Source organism: Lagenorhynchus albirostris, chromosome 8 (genome assembly GCF_949774975.1).
Source record: "Lagenorhynchus albirostris chromosome 8, mLagAlb1.1, whole genome shotgun sequence".
Lineage (NCBI taxonomy): Eukaryota > Metazoa > Chordata > Mammalia > Artiodactyla > Delphinidae > Lagenorhynchus > Lagenorhynchus albirostris.
In genome coordinates this window covers 69,533,947-69,552,229 of record NC_083102.1, presented here as the reverse complement: position 1 = coordinate 69,552,229, position 18,283 = coordinate 69,533,947, and the positions used below count along the sequence as shown (strand labels likewise).

The window sequence follows — 18,283 nt, the reverse complement described above, 5'->3', positions numbered from 1 at the left end:
CTTACCCTATGCCGCCTTCTTTCTGTACATATTACCTTTCAATTTTTATTTCCAGTGTAAATTCTCTTAAAATTTATTTTTAGGTTTTCATGAAGGAGAATTTATAAGCCAAAGTGTTATTACTAAAATAAAAAACCAAAACATGAAATGTTCTAGGTCTTTGTACTTACGTTAGAGGTCTCTGAGTTGCAATGATATAATCTGGTCTTCCATTCTTATAAACTAAGCGTGCATTCGACTGCACCCAAGTCCATCGATTGTCTTTCGTAAGAAGCCTGAACACTATCATGCCACTCTCTCCAGTCTTAATCACTGAAACAAAAAAGAATTAAATTATCAAATCCAAAATCAACACAATAATCTCTGTAATATTTCTAGATGTAATTCACATATCACCAAAGATGAGAAATATATTGATGACTTTTAAGCACAGTATATTAAAATGTATGAAAATACTTCTTCAGCATTGCTCTTTTTTCCTGTTTCATACTAAATTTATTATTTAAATGGTTCAAGGACAGATTAAGTCAGACAATTCTCGTAACACGTGAAAAGAGAGTATAGAGTTTGGAGGGAAAATTGTTTTCATTTTAAAAAAAAAGGGAACATTTCCTACAGCCTAATATTTTACTATACAATTTTAAAGCATAATCTCTATTAACGTAAGTTTTAGAATTAAAAATGATGCCATTAAAAAAACTCCTGAGCAAAAACGTGGGCAAACCGGTCATTTTCAGAGTAATTAAACTACTTAATTCCTGTGTGGCAGCTAATGAATAGAGAGTGTAACTCAGGCTAATCATAATTGTGGGATACTAAGGAGACGTTTATCCAAATAGTTTCCTTAAACACATTACATTAGTAATAATTTGAAAGACGTACTAGAGCGTAAGCTGCTTTCACAGCCAAGCTCATGAGAAACTACAACTTACTCCGGATATGGTACTCAGCACAGTAAAGCATATCGGCGGCATGAATAAACTGATATCCTGATCCTCTCATGCATAGCTCTGCTTCAGTATAGCCTAAAACAATTCTTCCTCTGTTTAAAAGAAAGGCAAAATAAGAATGCAATTAAAATTTAACAAAAATGAAGTAGCCAACATCAGTTCATTAGTTATATGCTAGTTTCTGTACTATGTTGACATTCAGAATTTCACACTAGCAGGTAGAAACACACACAGTTCTGTAACTGCTCTCATTTGCTTATGGTTGCAAATTTCACTTTTAGACTGTTTTCTTCTCCTGAATAAAGACCATGAAAATTATTGCTAAAGATCAGTCTAACAAAGTAGATTATATAGGTGAAACACAAAATCTCTAATTAAATTCTAGAATACCTATACTACATTTTGAGGGGCAGGGTTTCTCCAACCTGTCTGCATCCGCGTTATTAGGAAGGAGAAAAGTAGCAACATGCTTTGGTTACTAAACTTCTAGGGCTAAAAGTCAAAGTTTGTATAGTTTAAAAATGTAAAACAAGCCAACAATAAATGTCATCAGGATACCGAATCTTATATAAACACATCATCTGTATAATACAGAAATTGTGTCAAATATTGTAAAATAATAAAAAGATTTGTGAACGTGATGAAATTTTATTTTAAAAGGCTATGCTGTAAAGTATGAAATAATAATAGCTACTATAATAATAAACAATACTATAATCAACACCATATGGAAAATATATACATGCTAAGACACACTTACTGCAACAAAATATACATTTGGTAAAATAAACCTGAAAAGGTTTCACTTACTTGGCATCACAACCAGTAGGTGTAAAGTCTAACTTGTGTTTGGTTCTAAAGATGAAATTTTTGGTCCGGATTTCAAGTATGGATGGTGGCTGCAGTGGAGTAGCTATTGCAAACAAAGCCAACTGCGGTGGAAGTATTGATCCATCTTTCCCTTTCTTGTTCTGTCCGTGAAGATACTTCAACCTCCCTTGGAAATTCATTGCCTTAAAAAACCAAAAAACAGTTCATTAAGATTAACGTTTTAAAATGGTTCCTTTTTAAAAGGCTCCATCAGGGCCATTTCCAGTGTTCTTGATAATTCCATAAAAGTTCATGAGGCTATCAAATGTGACTTGAATTCCTTTCTCCCCAGAAAGCCCATTAAAAATATCCTAAAAGGTAGTATGAGGGCTATCCTCAAGGGATTCGTAAGTGAACCACTCAGTGCTTTAATAGGTCACAAAAGGAAGACCTAATGGTTTTCTGACCTTGCGGCTGCCCTACCATCCACGCCTAGCACGGGTCCGTACACACTGCACACTCAAACTCTATTTCCTAAACGAATGAATAGTGATAAAGCCATCAAGTACATACTAATTTTCAGATATAGTCTGTGGACTAGTCCACAGCTCAGAGTATATTCAAAATTCATAGGAATCTTTTATAGAGAGAGAAAACAACTGTTTAAAAACACTAAAATGAATCGTAAAACGATACAAAGAACACAGAACTCTATTAAAGAACAATTTTAGAAGACAGAGGAAACAGAGACAATTTAATCATGACCATGATCAATCTGGCTGCTTAAAACAGTACCAGGCCAAGGGATGATTCTGACATCAATATGAGAGCAGCACAAGGGAGAAAAGACCCAATTACACAAAGAAATTCCACCTAGACATATATACTAAGTGATCATCAATACTAGCAAACTAGCTCAAAGCACAGTTCTAATTCTGGGTCAGCAAAACTATCTTCAGGAATAAGCACACCAACAAAAATCATCGTTTGCTAATAGATTTGATCATCTGTTTCCAATTCCTGATAAGTCACAAAAGTAATATGCAACATGCTTTGTCTCCTTCTGTACCTGGTGGAGTGCACAATCTTCAGGACACAGGCACCTGACAGGCCGGGCCGTCTCTACTCTTAGCGTCCTGCCTACGCTGCTCCCTGGCCATCCTACTCAGGAGTTCACACTATTCAAGAGCATTTCATACTAGAGGAGGATCCTGCAATCATGAAGACACAACCACTTTTTTACATGGCAGTTATTCCAGCCATGCGGAAAGGGCCGTGATAATTTTTCCATTTGGCAGGCATTAAATCCAAGGAGGGTAAGCAGTCTGCTGCCAAAGAAGTGCTATATAATTCTCTCTCTTATACCTAAAAAGTCCAAAAAAAGGGGAAAGATAGAGAGTTCCCTGTTATTCCACTAGTCTTTGTTACTGTACCCTAAAGGATAGAGATTTTGAGTTATGGAAGATATTTCTAAAACTTTAGAAAGATTTTAAAAAGTTACTGTCCTTTATAAAATTATTTAATAAACTAGATTTTTATAACACAAACTCAAATACATTCAAATTAAATTGGTTTCACTTTTCTTTTTAATTTTCTAAAACTTCATAGTAAATGTCAGTAAAAGATTTTGCACCTTACCAGAAAACCAGATGAATTATCCAGCAGACACCTTAGTCGGCAAACGAAGCACCTTTCCATAGACGAAGAGTTCTCTGGAGGAACCTGGTCTGGGTTATAATAGACTGCTGGCTGTGAGAGGCCATTAGCTTCTGTAGAAATAATAGCAACACAAAGTTACTTTCATTTTCCTGTAAAATTAAGTGTTTGAATAGCTGAAATTTGTGTTAATTTCTAAACCAAAGTCTGTATTTGGATTACAAAAGAAAAATCGCTTTCAGAAGGGGAGCTAGTGAAAAGAAATTAAAACTTATTGAATAACATTTTCACTACATAGAACTTTACCTATTCGGCTGTTTTTACTTCTACTGAGCTATCCTGTCAACAATTTCTATATTTTCTAAGCCTTTTCTTCTTTTTAACATTTTCACAGATGTGTGAAAACACTGCTTGCATTGAAAGAAGGTTTTTTTATCCTTGCGTATGCTAGTCTGCTTTTATATTTGGTGCATTTTAAACACAGAACAATTCATACACACTCCAGAATCAACCTTGTACATTCCTTCCCCCTTTTCACAACAGTGTAAGAGTTCTTTTTATACAATATATTAGTGAGTATATGGGTATACTTTGTCGCGTGAAATTCATCAATGGCTGTCATCTGTCAAAATCCTCCTTAGGTCACCAGGTTCCCTGTGACTTGGCTCTGGCCCGCAGCCAGAGATTCATGTCTTTCCCCTTCTTCCCAACCTTCACCATGGAGTTCTATGCCCCTAAAGGTTCTCTGCCTTCTTTCACAGAATTATATCAAAAAATCCCCAACACTATCTTTTGGTAGACATTCTTACCATCCATTTTTTGTCCAGAGTCCGGACACTGTGAAGGGTTTAACGCCCAGTGCAGCTGGCGCTGAAATTCAGCTCGGTCTTCAGTATGGATCAGTTCATACACACTCTGATGGATGACATCAGACTAAAGAAAAAGAAAAAAGGAAATTAACAGGAAGTACTGATTCTTTTAAAATGGGGCTTACTAATTTCAAAACCTTGCTAGATTAGCGGGTGCTTGTTAGTGGTGATGAACGCAAATGAAATGCTTGCAAAGCTCTTCAGGAATCCAATATAGGAAAAGCCAGAAAGAGACTAGCACTGTAATTGACAAGTCAAAAGTTATTTGCCATCACTTCCCCGTGTGAATGCTTTTCAGTCAAATAAGTCACCTTCCCACTCCTTAACTGCAGCACATTAAGTTCTGCTGATTTTTATCTATTTACTGATCTTTTAAAATCCTCCTTCTTCCACAAAACCTTGTCTGAACATCCAGCTGCATTTGAATTCTCTAAGCTTGATAGTATTATGTATTTCCTTCACTGCTCTCTAATAATTTTCCTTATATGAAATTTTTACTCCTAGTAGATTCCATAAGAGTAAGGGATTATGCCATTACCAGGTCAGAATCCCTCCTTCACCTCTTGCTTCTCAGCATTTACTACAGTAAATGGCCCTTCCACCAGAACTGCTCTAACTTTTTTTATTGCAACTCATGGCAAGAAATACATTTTCTATGCAATGTGTGTGTGTGTGTGTGTGTGTGTGTGTGTATACACACGTGGAAAAAAGTTTCACAGAACACTTCTTTTATGTGTAACAATATTTTTAAAATTTATTTTTATTGGTGTATAGTTGCTTTATAATGTCCTGTTAGCTTCAACCGTACAGCAAAATGAATCAGCCATATATATATATATATATATATATATATATATATATATATATATATATATATATATATACCCTCTGTTTTGTATTTCCCTCCCATTTAGGTCACCACAGTGCATTAAGTAGAGTTCTCTGTGCTATACACTATGTTCCAATCAGCTGTCTATTTTATACATAGTATCAACAGTGTATATGTGTCGATCGCAATCTCCCAATTCCTCCCACCCCACCCCTTTCCCCGCTGGTATCCATACATTTGTGCTCTATGTCTGTCTCTATTTCTGCGTGGCAAATAAGGTCATCTCTACCATTTTTCTAGATTCCACATGTGTGTGACAATATTGTGTTTTCTATTTTATTTCATTTTAAGCAACTAAGAGGAATGATTGATGGTGATCCACTATATCAATTTCATAACCCACTAATGAGTCACAAGAGGCAGTTTTAAAAATGGTGCCATAAACCACCACCAATGTCAGATATGAATGTTTTCTTAAAGAATATCCAGGTTATATGCATATATGAAGAAAAACAGATTGGGAAACAGCTAATCTTTCTGATTTCTTAACTGTTATGAATCACATCAAATAATAACTAAACTAGTTATGTAATTAAGTTGCAAACAGGCTTTTCCATGGACATTAGTATATTTTCTTTAAAATCCAAAAATACTTAAGTTAGGCTTTGTGTCAGTAGCCAGATTCCACCACTTTAGCTATCTGGACTTAAATCTTCCTACGAACTTTATCTTCTAGCATGAAGTCATCTCTATGCCATCCATTACACAATGCCAGAGTTATCTTCTGAAGTACAGATTGGAGCATACACGTTCCCCTTAACAAAAACATTTAGTGGCTTCTATAGTGTGTATGACATAATTTAAGCTTCAGTCTATGTAACAGTGCAGATGGGGCCATTCAACCATCAGTCTTGGCATCACCTGGGAGCTTGCTAGAAATGAAATACATGGGCCCCACTCTGACGTACTGAATCAGATTATATGGGAAGGAGGCCCATCAATGTTATGACACCTTATGAAGTTCTTCACGTGATTCTTATGCACATTAGAATTTAAGAACTACTGATACATAAGAGTAGTTAGCATTCAAGTGTACTTACAAACTTCTCAAATCATATTGGATGTTCTTGCCCCTCAAATATGCTGAACGCCTTATTACTCCATTTATTCACTATACACTCAGTAACATTAAACCAAACACGCTCACCTCCTTCAAGGCCTTCCAACCTACTGTCTACATTACTTCTAGCTTTTCTTCTCTGTGTTCCCTCCACAATGGTCCACCCATCCAGATCCTACACTTTCTTTAGGTTAGCTTAAATACCATTTCCTTCAGGAAAGCTTCCATAATCCATACAAGTCAGAATTAAAGGGAGAAGCCATAGTATTTTGCTCACACCTTTACATATCACCTCATTCATTTCATAGTTGTCATATACCTTCCAGTATCCATAACTAATTTGATGGTAAATATTCTCGTCTGCCCCTGTCCAAACCCTATCTGCCCCTTACCCTAAAGTTTCGTATATATATGAGTTCTTTATAAGTGGAAGAAGAAACACAAAATCCATGAATCACATATACCCTTAAGGAAATTATAATGCAGTATATTTTTTAAAGTATAAAAATATATTAGCTGCAAACATATACTTTTTTATTCTATAGCATATGTATTTTAATTACATTTTATATATACAAACTATCACTTGTGTCCCTAAGATAAATTAAATGTAGAAAATTAATTTTCCAAAAAAATTTTTTTAACGACCTAAGAAAAATATATTTACCTGCTGAAACCCCAGGTAATCTTGTATAGTAGAAGAAGCATAAAAGACCAAAGCATCTGTAGTGACAACCAGTACAAAGCCATTCAGTGCCTACAAGGAAAAAAGTTACAAGATTAGTAATGTGATTAAATAAAAATATTATCATCCATAAATACTGACTTCAGTTAAGGCTGTTACTTTTATTGATGAAAAAATCTTTAAAATGGTTAATATTATTACACTCCACAAATGCAGAAACACCACATACCCCAGTAGTGAGAAGAATCTATTCACACCTTTTGATTCTGCCAAAGAAAAGCTTAGAAGTAATTTAATACTCAATCACAATAACTTTAATATTTATTTCTTCTTCTTCCTCATGCTTTAGATTTTGTTTTAAATATACTGTACATGTTTTTTAAATATAATTGTATACACATCATTTACTGTAATCTGTCACACTGCTTTTAAAGGAAGATAGTGTGTAAAGATGTTTATTAGAACTGTAAAAAAATTTGATAGAAGAAAAGCTCTGGGCAAAGATAGTTTAAGCACTGACACAGTTTGAAATGTGGATGCTCTCAAAGTATTATAAAACTTTTAAAAACTTTTTATTAGAAAAGGAATACACAGATGGACTCTACATAAAATACACATGTAGAACGAATACATGTAAGACAAGTACACAGCAAATATAGTCCATTTAAATTTAATATAATTACTAATATATTTAGGTTTAAAGCTGTCATTTTATAGGTGTTATTTTTATCTGTTCCACTTATACAATGCTGCTTTTTTCTTTCCATTTTGCCTGCTTTGGGCCAATTATTTTTTATTACTCCTTCTTCTTTCTTTTAGTTTAGAAGTTATCCTCTCTTTTTCTATTCTTTTAGTGGTGGTTCAAGTCCAATGTTAATATCTCTATAGTCTAAGGTAATAAAAGTATTTAGATCAACTTAAACATTAATCGTGATCACATATTTTAATTCTAAAGCCCTCCTTATTTCCTGCTTGAGTTTAATTCAGTACTTGTTTTACTCTATGCTATGTGATCATTGTTAAACCCTCCTGAGACACTCTTCTTCATGTAAAATGAGACGTGGAATGGTTTAGTTTAAGAACCACACAGTTTGGAGTCAGAATTTGGACTGGATTCTTCTGTTTCTTACTAACTGTGTGGTTTTATTAAGTTATTTACCCCTTTAAGCTTTAGTGTCATTGTTTGAAAAACAGGCGCTGTACAGTGCCTGGTACAGAGCTGGCGCTCAATTCACGTAAGGCACCATTACTATAATATGAGGTTGTGGACATGAGCAGATAAAGATTTACATGATCATGCTTTGTGAACTACAGAGAGATATATAAACGACAGCAAGTAGTTCATTCAACACTTAATGAAATATTGCATACCAAAGATGATGCATGCTAAGTACTGAGATTCAAAACTGAAGAAGCTACTGCGCCTGTGCTTATGATGCTCACACAGTCTTGTAGATACCCTCAGTGTTAGATGAGGTAAAAGAAATACGGTGACTGTCTTCCTTTTCCCTCAAAGTCCTTTCACCTTCAAGATCCCTGGTCTATAATATACTTCTGAGAACTTAATTATGCAGACAACAAACAGCACCTACTATTTAACAGCCACTTTTCTAAATGCTTTTTTTTTTTTTAACGTATTCAAGTACTTTAATTCCCTCAGCAATCCACTGAAGTAGGTGTCATATTCCAGTTTTTAAATCGCGGAAACTGAGGTAAAGAGCTGCACAGTAACTTGCCCACGGCCATACAGCTAGGAAAAAGCTGAGCCAGAAGGTAAACTTTGTTTAGCTCTAAAGCCTGCACACTTAACGTTATATCACGATCTACTGCTTTTATGTGTTACTGATCACCAACGGTTGCATGCCTATAACTCATGTAATCACAACTGGGATCTAAGATCCTTGACTTTAGATATTATGCCTTATAAAACCTGGCAATTTCCCCAGGATGAAAAATGGCGATGGCACCCACCAAGAACTTAAATGTTTAATGATTAACACCCCCAAAATTGAGTATTCTTAAGTTTTAGCTGGCAGTAATAGTATATATCCATTACTGCATCTTTTTATCTTGCAGATGTCTTCCTTCTAGAAAATAGTATCCATTGATCATATGCATATTATTTTGTAGAATATGTTTTTCGAACAGTGGAACGAATTTAGTACTGTACAATAAGCTCATTAGTGCATGCCAGGTGACACAAAGATAATTTAGGGTATGACAGATAAACACTTTCAGACAAACGTTAATTGTCAGAAATAAAACAAAAAGCCTCTTAAAAGAATATATACATACCAATCTTAAAAGAATATATACACACCAATTATATGGATATTAAATGATCTTAAATACCATGTGGAGCAAGGTTATTACTTGTACTGAATTATTTATCTTAGTAAACTAAAAGAAGGAATTAATTTGGTAATTACATATTAATAAAAGAGATTATGACTCTTTGGTCTAAGTCACAACTATCTCTCTATCTGAAAATCACGTTGAGCTTCACTTACTATTTAATAAGAGAAATAAACTGCAATTAGTACTGTTATTTATAATTTCAACTGCTGTTATCTCAAAAATGAAGGTACAGATTTTAGTAAGCACAGTATTAAGTAGCAATGGATAGAACATATTTAAATATATGAAAATAAACAAGTAAAGCAAATAACAGATAATGAAACGATACAAAAAGTTACTTTATTGTTTTATTTTTATTCCTCATAAAACAGTAACAAATTTAAGCTAATCAAGAAAATAAATATTTTAAACTTTCATTAAACATCTTGTAACATTTTCTTCATGTGCCTCCTTTGTTAAAACAAAAGGAAAAGATTTCGTTTCAAAAGTTTCAAGCCAAATGGTATACTGTACCTTTGGAAACATCCTCTGCCTCTAAGTGATAACTAGGTGATAACCGCATGTTGGAAATATAAAGTAAGATACCATTATGGCAACTGTGTATAATGAAATATGCCATTTTCACATATCTACAATGTGTTCATCTGCTCCATAAGTGATAAGAGGTATGGCCCTAAGCAAATTGTATAGTGTCTGATGCTTCCTACTAGAGAGGAAGCATCACATACTATACAAATGGCATCCAACAGAATTAATGACAAGACCACTTATTTTAAATACCTAAATATTTCCAATCTTGAGAAAATTAAAAAGGTAACACTAGTTTTGCAACAGTATGTTTTTATTCTGGGTCCTTGACATAGGATATGTTTACAATTTGTCTAAACACTCTAGGGGAAAAATAAAAATCATGGGCCCAGATATCACTGATGAACATAGATGCGAAAATCCTCAACAAAATACTAGCAAACAGAATCCAACAGCACATTAAAAGGGTCATATACTATGATCGAGTGGGATTTATCCCAGGAATGCAAGGATTCTTCAGTATATGCAAATCAATGAATGTGATAAACCATATTAACAAACTGAAGGATAAAAACCATATGATCATCTCAATAGATGCAGAAAAAGCTTTCGACAAATTCAACACCATTTATGATAAAAACCCTCCAGAAAGTAGGCACAGGAGGAACTTACCTCAACATAATAAAGGCCATATATGACAAACCCACAGCCAACATTGTTCTCAATGCTGAAAAGCTGAAACCATTTCCACTAAGATCAGGAACAAGACAAGGTTGCCCACTCTCACCACTCTTATTCAACATAGTTTTGGAAGGGTTAGCCACAGAAATCAGACAAGAAAAAGAAATATAAAAGGAATCCCAATCGGAAAAGAAGAAGTAAAACTGTCACTGTTTGCAGATGACATGATACTATACATAGAGAATCCTAATGATGCTACCAGAAAACTACTTGAGCTAATCAATGAATTTGGTAAAATAGCAGGATACAAAATTAATGCACAGAAATCTCTTGCATTCCTATACACTAATGCTGAAAAATCTGAAAGAGAAATTAAGGAAACACTCCCATTTACCACTGCAACAAAAAGAATAAAATACCTAGGAATAAACCTACCTAAGGAGACAAAGGACCTGTATGCAGAAAACTATAAGATACTGATGAAAGAAATTAAAAATGATACAAACAGATGGAGAGATATACCATGTGCTTGGATTGGAAGAATCAACATTGTGAAAATGACTGTACTACGCAAAGCAATCTACAGATTTAATGCAATTCCTATCAAACTACCAACAGCATTTTTCACAGAACTAGAACAAAAAATTTCACAATTTGTATGGAAACACAAAAGACCCCAAATAGCCAAAGCAATATTGAGAAAGAAAAATGGAGCTGGAGGAATCAGGCTCCCAGACTTCAGACTATATTACAAAGCTACAGTCATCAAGACAGTACGGTACTGGCACAAAAACAGAAAGATAGATCAATGGAACAGGATAGAAAGCCCAGAAATAAACCCACGTACATATGGTCACCTTATCTTTGATAAAGGCGGCAAGAATATACAATAGAGAAAAGACAGCCTCTTCAATAAGTGGTGCTGGGAAAACTGGACAGCTACATGTAAAAGGATGAAATTAGTACACTCCCTAACACCATGCACAAAAATAAACTCAAAATGGATTAAAGTCCTAACTGTAAGGCCAGACACTATAAAACTCTTAGAGGAAAACATAGGCAGAACACTCTATGACATAAATCACAGCAAGATCCTTTTTGACCCACCTGCTAGAGAAATGGAAATAAAAAACAAAAATAAACCATGGGACCTAATGAAACGTAAAGCTTTTGCACAGCAAAGGAAACCATAAACAAGACAAAAAGACACCCCTCAGAATGGTAGAAAATACTTGCAAACGAAGCAACTGACAAAGGATTAATCTCCAAAATTAACAAGCAGCTCATACAGCTCATGCAGCTCAATATCAAAAAAAACAAACAACCCAATCCAAAAATGGGCACAAGACCTAAACAGACATTTCTCCGAAGAATATATACAGAATGCCAACAAACACATGAAAGGATGCTCAACGTCACTAATCATTAGAGAAATGCAAATCAAAACTACAATGAGGTATCACCTCACACCAGTCAGAATGGCCATCATCAAAAACCTACAAACAATAAATGCTGGAGAGGGTGTGGAGAAAAGGGAACCCTCTTGCACTGTTGGTGGGAATGTAAATTGATACAGCCACTATGGAGAACAGTATGGAGGTTCCTTAGAAAACTAAAAATAGAACTACTATACGACCCAGCAGTCCCACTCCTGGGCATATACCCTGAGAAAACTATAATTCAAAAAGAGTCATGTACCACAATGTTCACTGCAGCACTATTTTCAATAGCCAGGAGATGGAAGCAAACGAAGTGTCCATCAACAGATGAATGGATAAAGAACATGTGGCATATATATACAATGGAATATTACTCAGCCATAAAAAGAAACGAAATTGAGTTATTTCCAGTGAGCTGGATGGACCTAGAAACTGTCATACAGAGTGAAGTAAGTCAGAAAAAGGAAAACAAATATCGTATGCTAACACATATATATGGAATCTAAAAAGAAAAAAAAATGGCTCTGAAGAACACAGGGGCAGGACAGGAATAAAGACACAGACGTAGAGAATGGACTTGAGGACACAGGGAGGGGAAAGGGTAAGCTGGGATGAAGTGAGAGTGGCATGGACATATATACACTACCAAATGTAAAATAGATAGCTAGTGGGAAGCAGCTGCATAGCACAGGGAGATCAGCTCGGTGCTTTGTGACCATCTAGAGTTGTGGAATAGGGAGGGAGACACACGGAGGAGGGGATATGGGGATATATGTATACGTACAGCTGATTCACGTTGTTATACAGCGGGAACTAACACACCATTGTAAAGCAATTATACTCCAATAAAGATGTTAAAAAAATAATCACTGGCCCATAATTTAAAGCAGTTTAACAAGTGTTAAGCATGCCACATTTGTCTATTTTCACTTGAGATAAAGAACTTCCTTATTACTTTACTACATAAACTAAGATGCATAACATAACATAAACTTAATCATAAACTTATGTTTACTTATAAACATAAACTTATGTTTACTACATAAACTTAATCACATTCAGCAGCAATTATTAGAATGCTTCCTGTGACCTGAATAAGGGGTCTTTACGTTTCAGCTAATATACATAAAAATCCTCAGCTAGAGGCAGGAGGAGGACGACTCACGGTTGAATATATTTAATTTTTTCTAACATAATGGAAGCAAAAGTTAATTTTCAGTATCAGGGATTTGAACACAATTACAAAATTATAATAAAATCTTATAAATTGTTAGGTTACACTTAAGCATTTACTGAATGAATGGAGTTACTGAAACTTATGGCTACTTTTTGTCACAATGGCAAATTAAGTTCTCCACTCAGTTCACTGGGTAGAATTGAAAATTATTATGTAATAGTAACAGCGCAGATTATAGCACACATCTTTTCTGTTTTGTTTTATTTTATTTAACTAGTTTCTTTTTTTTTTTTTACCATTTTTTTAATTGAAGTATAGTTAATTTACAGTGTTGAGAGTTAGTTTCAGGTGTACCACAAAGTGATGCAGTTATACATATATATATATTCTTTATAGCACACATCTTCATTCTATCTTTCTTTAATAAGATAAATACCTGAGAATTTTAACTGAGAATCGAGCATTGTATCAGATCCAAAAGAAAGAAAAATTGGAAAAGATTTAAAATACTTTTATAGACAAATCTACTAGAAACTCTCCAAGTTCTAGCGCATGACAATAGGGCTGACGGTTGTTGAAAAAAATCTGTAGCAAGTTGATAAGTCACACACAGCTGCTAAAAGAAAATATAAGAACACATTGAAAAAACTAAAGTTCAGGTTAAGAACAATTTCAAACTATTTTACAAATAAAATTATTTTAATGGAGCTATATTCCTCAAAACATATACATAAATCCAGTGTCTTAAATGAGAACCTTTAAAATAATCTAGGAGTTCTTGCTATTTAAAGAAATGCAACATGGAAAGTGATAACTAGACTTCTAATAAATATGCTTCATAAAATTCCATTTTTTCATGTACAATACTAACATTATACCGTTATTGTACTTCAGATGAAAGTGGTATGAAACGCTGGGTGAGTCCTAAATAAACTGGGGATAATTAAAAGGCTGTTAATTAATTCTCCATTTATAACTGTCCTAATGAAAACGAACTATATTTACTACAATTTACCTGCAGTAAGAATTCTCCTTCCTGCAAGTTCAGGCCTTCTCTGAATTTTGTTCTACAGTTGTCCTGGACTCCATTTCTGTCAGCTGGGGTGGACTTTAATGCAACTATGAAAAAAAGGGAAAAACAATGATATAGTATAGGTGGTTTTTAAAATAAGCAGTTTCAAAGAGCTATAATAAAAAACTTCTGTACACCAAACACAGAGATAATTTGAAAAATTGGTATCTACTGGTACTACAGTAACTAAGTGAACAATCCTTTGCCAATGGGTGGTTTCCAGTCAGCTGACAGATTCTGGTGTGTTTTTTTTTTGGCTGCATTGGGTCTTCCTTGCTGCGAGGGCTTTCTCTAGTTGCGGCGAGCGGGGGCTACTCTTCGTTGGTGTGTGGGCTTCTCATTGCGGTGGTTTCTCTTGTTGCTAAGCATGGGATCTAAGCGCGGGCTTCAGCAGTTGTGGCTCGCAGGCTCTAGGGCACAGGCTCAGTAGTTGTGGCGCACAGGCCTAGTTGCTCCGCAGCATATGGGATCTTCTCGGACCAGAGATGGAACCCGTGTCCCCTGCGTTGGCAGGCAGATTCTTAACCACTGCTCCACCAGGGAAGTCCCTGACAGATTCTTAAAGATAATTTTTGATGAGTTCACTATATGATTTTTGGCATATTACTTAAGGAGTTTCAAAGAATTGCCATGACATTGCTATAAACACTCCTTCAGTTCTTATCTATTTAGGAGAATAAGGTTCCTCACAACCTAACCTATAAAAATATTTTTAGTTTGTCTCTACGTATTTATCTTAACATCTGTGAACTACTGGGTGGTGAGAAGAATCAACCAAATGCCTTATTAAGAAATATATGTCCATTGAGGTTAGGATCCTCTTGTCTAGTTTTAAGGTAAAAAAACTGTTAGTAGTATTATTAAGTTCATATTAAATTTATAGGTCAATTCATGGAGAATTAATGTCTTTATGATGTTGAATCAATCTGAGAACATGTGTTTTCCCACTTGTTCAAGTCTGTATTTTTTGTCCCACTAGAATGTTTTGAAGTTTTCCACAGAAAAGTATTTTTATGTCTATTCCTAGGTACTACTACACCTTGTAATGTGTCTTCTCTTTCATTATCCTCTTCTAGTTGCTTATGGATTGCATATGTGAACGGGAGTCTGACAGGATGGTGGGATGCTTACTAGAGAGGGTACCACACAGTAATGCTGCATCTCCCCACCTTCCCATCTCTCTCCACATCGTGTGTGTGTGCATGCATTTATAGTCTGGGAGGCAGCACAGCTGAATAGAAATAATAATTGCTACCATTTACTTATTTAGCATTTTTCCAAGCACTCTCAAATGTTTTCTCAGTTAAAACATGTGGATGGACATTGGTATCTGACAGAGCTGAGTTCAAATCTCAGCTCTGCCTTTTCCTAAATGTGTGAGCTTTCTGAGCCTGTCTCCTAATATGTAAAGTGGTAGTTGAAAAAGCAAACAAACAAACAAAAACACCCTGCAGGGCCGTTGTGAAGAATAATTAGAATATATGTGAAGTTCCTGATGTAGAGCAGCTCAATATTAGTTGGTAGCTTTAATTATTAGCAGTATTTCCCAAAGCTCACAGATTGCCCTGTTACAAAGTTGAAACTTTTAGACACACTATTACACCACCTTTCTATTTTTCTGATCTTTTTTTAACCTGTGATATTTAAAATAAGAGACACCATTAAGCCAAACCAACTGTGACGTTCCTTTTAAGATTTCTTATTTCATTGGATTTTTAAGCGTTAAGGATAATCTGGCTCAGTGATAAGCTGGAGATATATTAATAACCAGATTTTTCTCTCAGTTTGAGCAAAGCATCACATATAAAACATTTTCATGTGTGAAGCATATTTTCTGGTAAACCAGCAGTGCATGTGTCACACTGGACTCTTATGCCAAGTCCTTGCCTTTGCAGAACTTGAAGCATATCTCTTTGAAAGAAGAAGCCAAAAACCTGGCCTCTGAATATAACAATTCCAAAAGGCCACAGAACAGATTTCTTTAGGCCAAAATATAGTTTGAGGTAAACTAACTGATCTAACAGTTAACCAAGACCAAAGGAAAGGCTTAATCTTTTCTCGTTGAAAGGTAAAGGACAGATTTGTTGTTCCTTGCTTTCCAGTGGCCACATTTGCTTGAACGCATTAAAACCTCACAATGTAAGGGTTAACTACACTCTCCTACTTTTCCAAAAGCTCCAGTACGAGGCACAATTTAAGAGTTATACCAAATATCAGTAAGATTTGCTATTAGAAAGAAAACAACAAAACCCAAACCCTGACATTATGAAAGAAGCAAAGTCATCCTAAAAATGGATAGATATTAATTGTGTCAAATTTACAATGTCTAAATTTTCTTATTAGGAATCTTTTAAAGTTAACTTTTAATCAGTGGAATGATGTCAGTTCCCACTAGAGTTATTGGACCACTGAGAAGCTGAATAAGAAATGAAAGAGGCCATTCATCTCAGTAACTTACAATTTGTTTCTGGTCTTGTATTGGGGATATTAGCCAATGTAATTAGACATTAGACAGACTCTGCCTTTAAGTAGGGCATATAAGCTATGGAAATGAAGAACTAGAAAAGAATGTCAAAAATATTGGTAAAGAATGTCAAAAACATTAAGTACCAGGATGGAATTTAATTAAAGTATCAGAGGAACTTGAAAAAGAATAAATTCTTTCTAAACAACAATGCTTACAATTCTAAATGTTAGAGGGACAATGTTTAATACGTATGTATAACTACTGCTTAAGTAGGAAAAGTGGTAATGCATTTGGGGGAAGGACCACTGGAGGGTTCTTCCAAAAACAAGCAAACAAGTATTTCTGTTGCTCTCTTGTTTAAGGCTAATAATTAATCAGTTAAGAATTCAAGTAAATATTGTGCAAAGATGAGTCGAGGAAGGGTGCACTTCCTTCCCATTCTCATCTAAAAAATACTAATATGACTTTTTAGAAAACTTATTTTATGTCCTAGCCACCTGACCCAAACTATGTAATTTTTGCCTTTCCATGAAGTTTGTCCTCTACTTCTTGATCTCATACCTACCACCTCTCCCTTCTTAAAGTTACTGGAAGATGTATTAATTAATACTACTCACTTTCACATATACATTTCTTGCCCTGGTCAGAAAGCAATAAAAGAGTAAGAAGATGATGTGGGGATATGACTTCCTACCATCTGAGTGGCCTTAAATAATTTCCTTCATAATAATATGTGATACTTAGAGCCCACACTGTATGCCAGGCAGTCTCCATGTATTACGTCTTATTTATTTAATCTTCATAAGAGTTCTATGGAACTGGCCTTACTGTCCTTTCAGTAGATTAGGAAACTGAGACTTAAGGAGGTTAGGAAACTTCCCCAAGGTTCTAGCTTTAAGTGGTAGAGCCTAGATAAGAACCCAGGTAGCCTAATCCTAATTGCATGAGCTACTATTAATCACCTACCAGACTTCTCTCCCATTCTAACCACCTTTGACCTTTAGTTTCCTCATCTTTAAATTAGGACAGTGATACCTCTGGAGACAAATTCTTGTGAGAGCTAAAATAACATGTAGAGTACCTGGGTTAATGCCTGAATCTATAACTGACAGTCAAGGATGGAGAAAATGGGCTACATGCTGAGTTTACACACCCTCAAACCATTATGGAAGCTGACACTAAAAGTTGCAAACTAGGGATAATTGAGTGTTTTCTCATCTCTAAACAGGGAGCGTTAAAGAGTGTCTAACAGGACTACTATGATGACTGTGCAACATAAATCTGAAGGTACTTCAAACATGTAAATTGTTATAAAAATTATATGCATCATCAGATACAGAAGACACTTTAATCATTACACCCCTGGAATTAAATACATGGCAGTTCATAGCAACAAAATATAATATCTGAAAATAAGTCATAAGCCAGTTCTGCTACTCGAGAAACACTGGCCGCACTGAAGAGACATTTGTTAAAATCCTCCCCACATGTGCAAAGGGTAAGGCTTACACCTTCCAAAGTGTAAGGCTCTGACTTTCAGCATTCAGCGGAATATTAAGATAATAAACCATCAAAATATTTCAACTATTTGTTCTTTGAGAGATCAATGATGCAATTAAACAAGAATTTAATTGATAATGGA

The 18,283-nt window shown here is 35.0% G+C and overlaps 1 protein-coding gene across 6 annotated transcripts in view; it reads right to left on the bottom strand.

Moving 5' to 3' along the window:
* Positions 1-18,283, bottom strand: part of AHR (aryl hydrocarbon receptor) — a 104,429-nt gene that overhangs the window by 63,219 nt on the left and 22,927 nt on the right. For all 6 annotated transcript variants that reach the window (XR_009542005.1, XR_009542006.1, XR_009542007.1 and 3 more), the window contains exons 3-9: positions 14,118-14,221; positions 6,902-6,991; positions 4,226-4,349; positions 3,399-3,529; positions 1,761-1,963; positions 933-1,042; positions 171-312 (exon numbers count right to left, since the gene is read on the bottom strand). Coding sequence is in view for 3 of the 6 variants with exons in the window: in XM_060157118.1 (XP_060013101.1) it covers positions 171-312; positions 933-1,042; positions 1,761-1,963; positions 3,399-3,529; positions 4,226-4,349; positions 6,902-6,991; positions 14,118-14,221 (904 nt within the window). In the remaining 3 variants the exon portion in view is untranslated. The remainder of the gene's footprint in view (positions 1-170; positions 313-932; positions 1,043-1,760; positions 1,964-3,398; positions 3,530-4,225; positions 4,350-6,901; positions 6,992-14,117; positions 14,222-18,283) is intronic.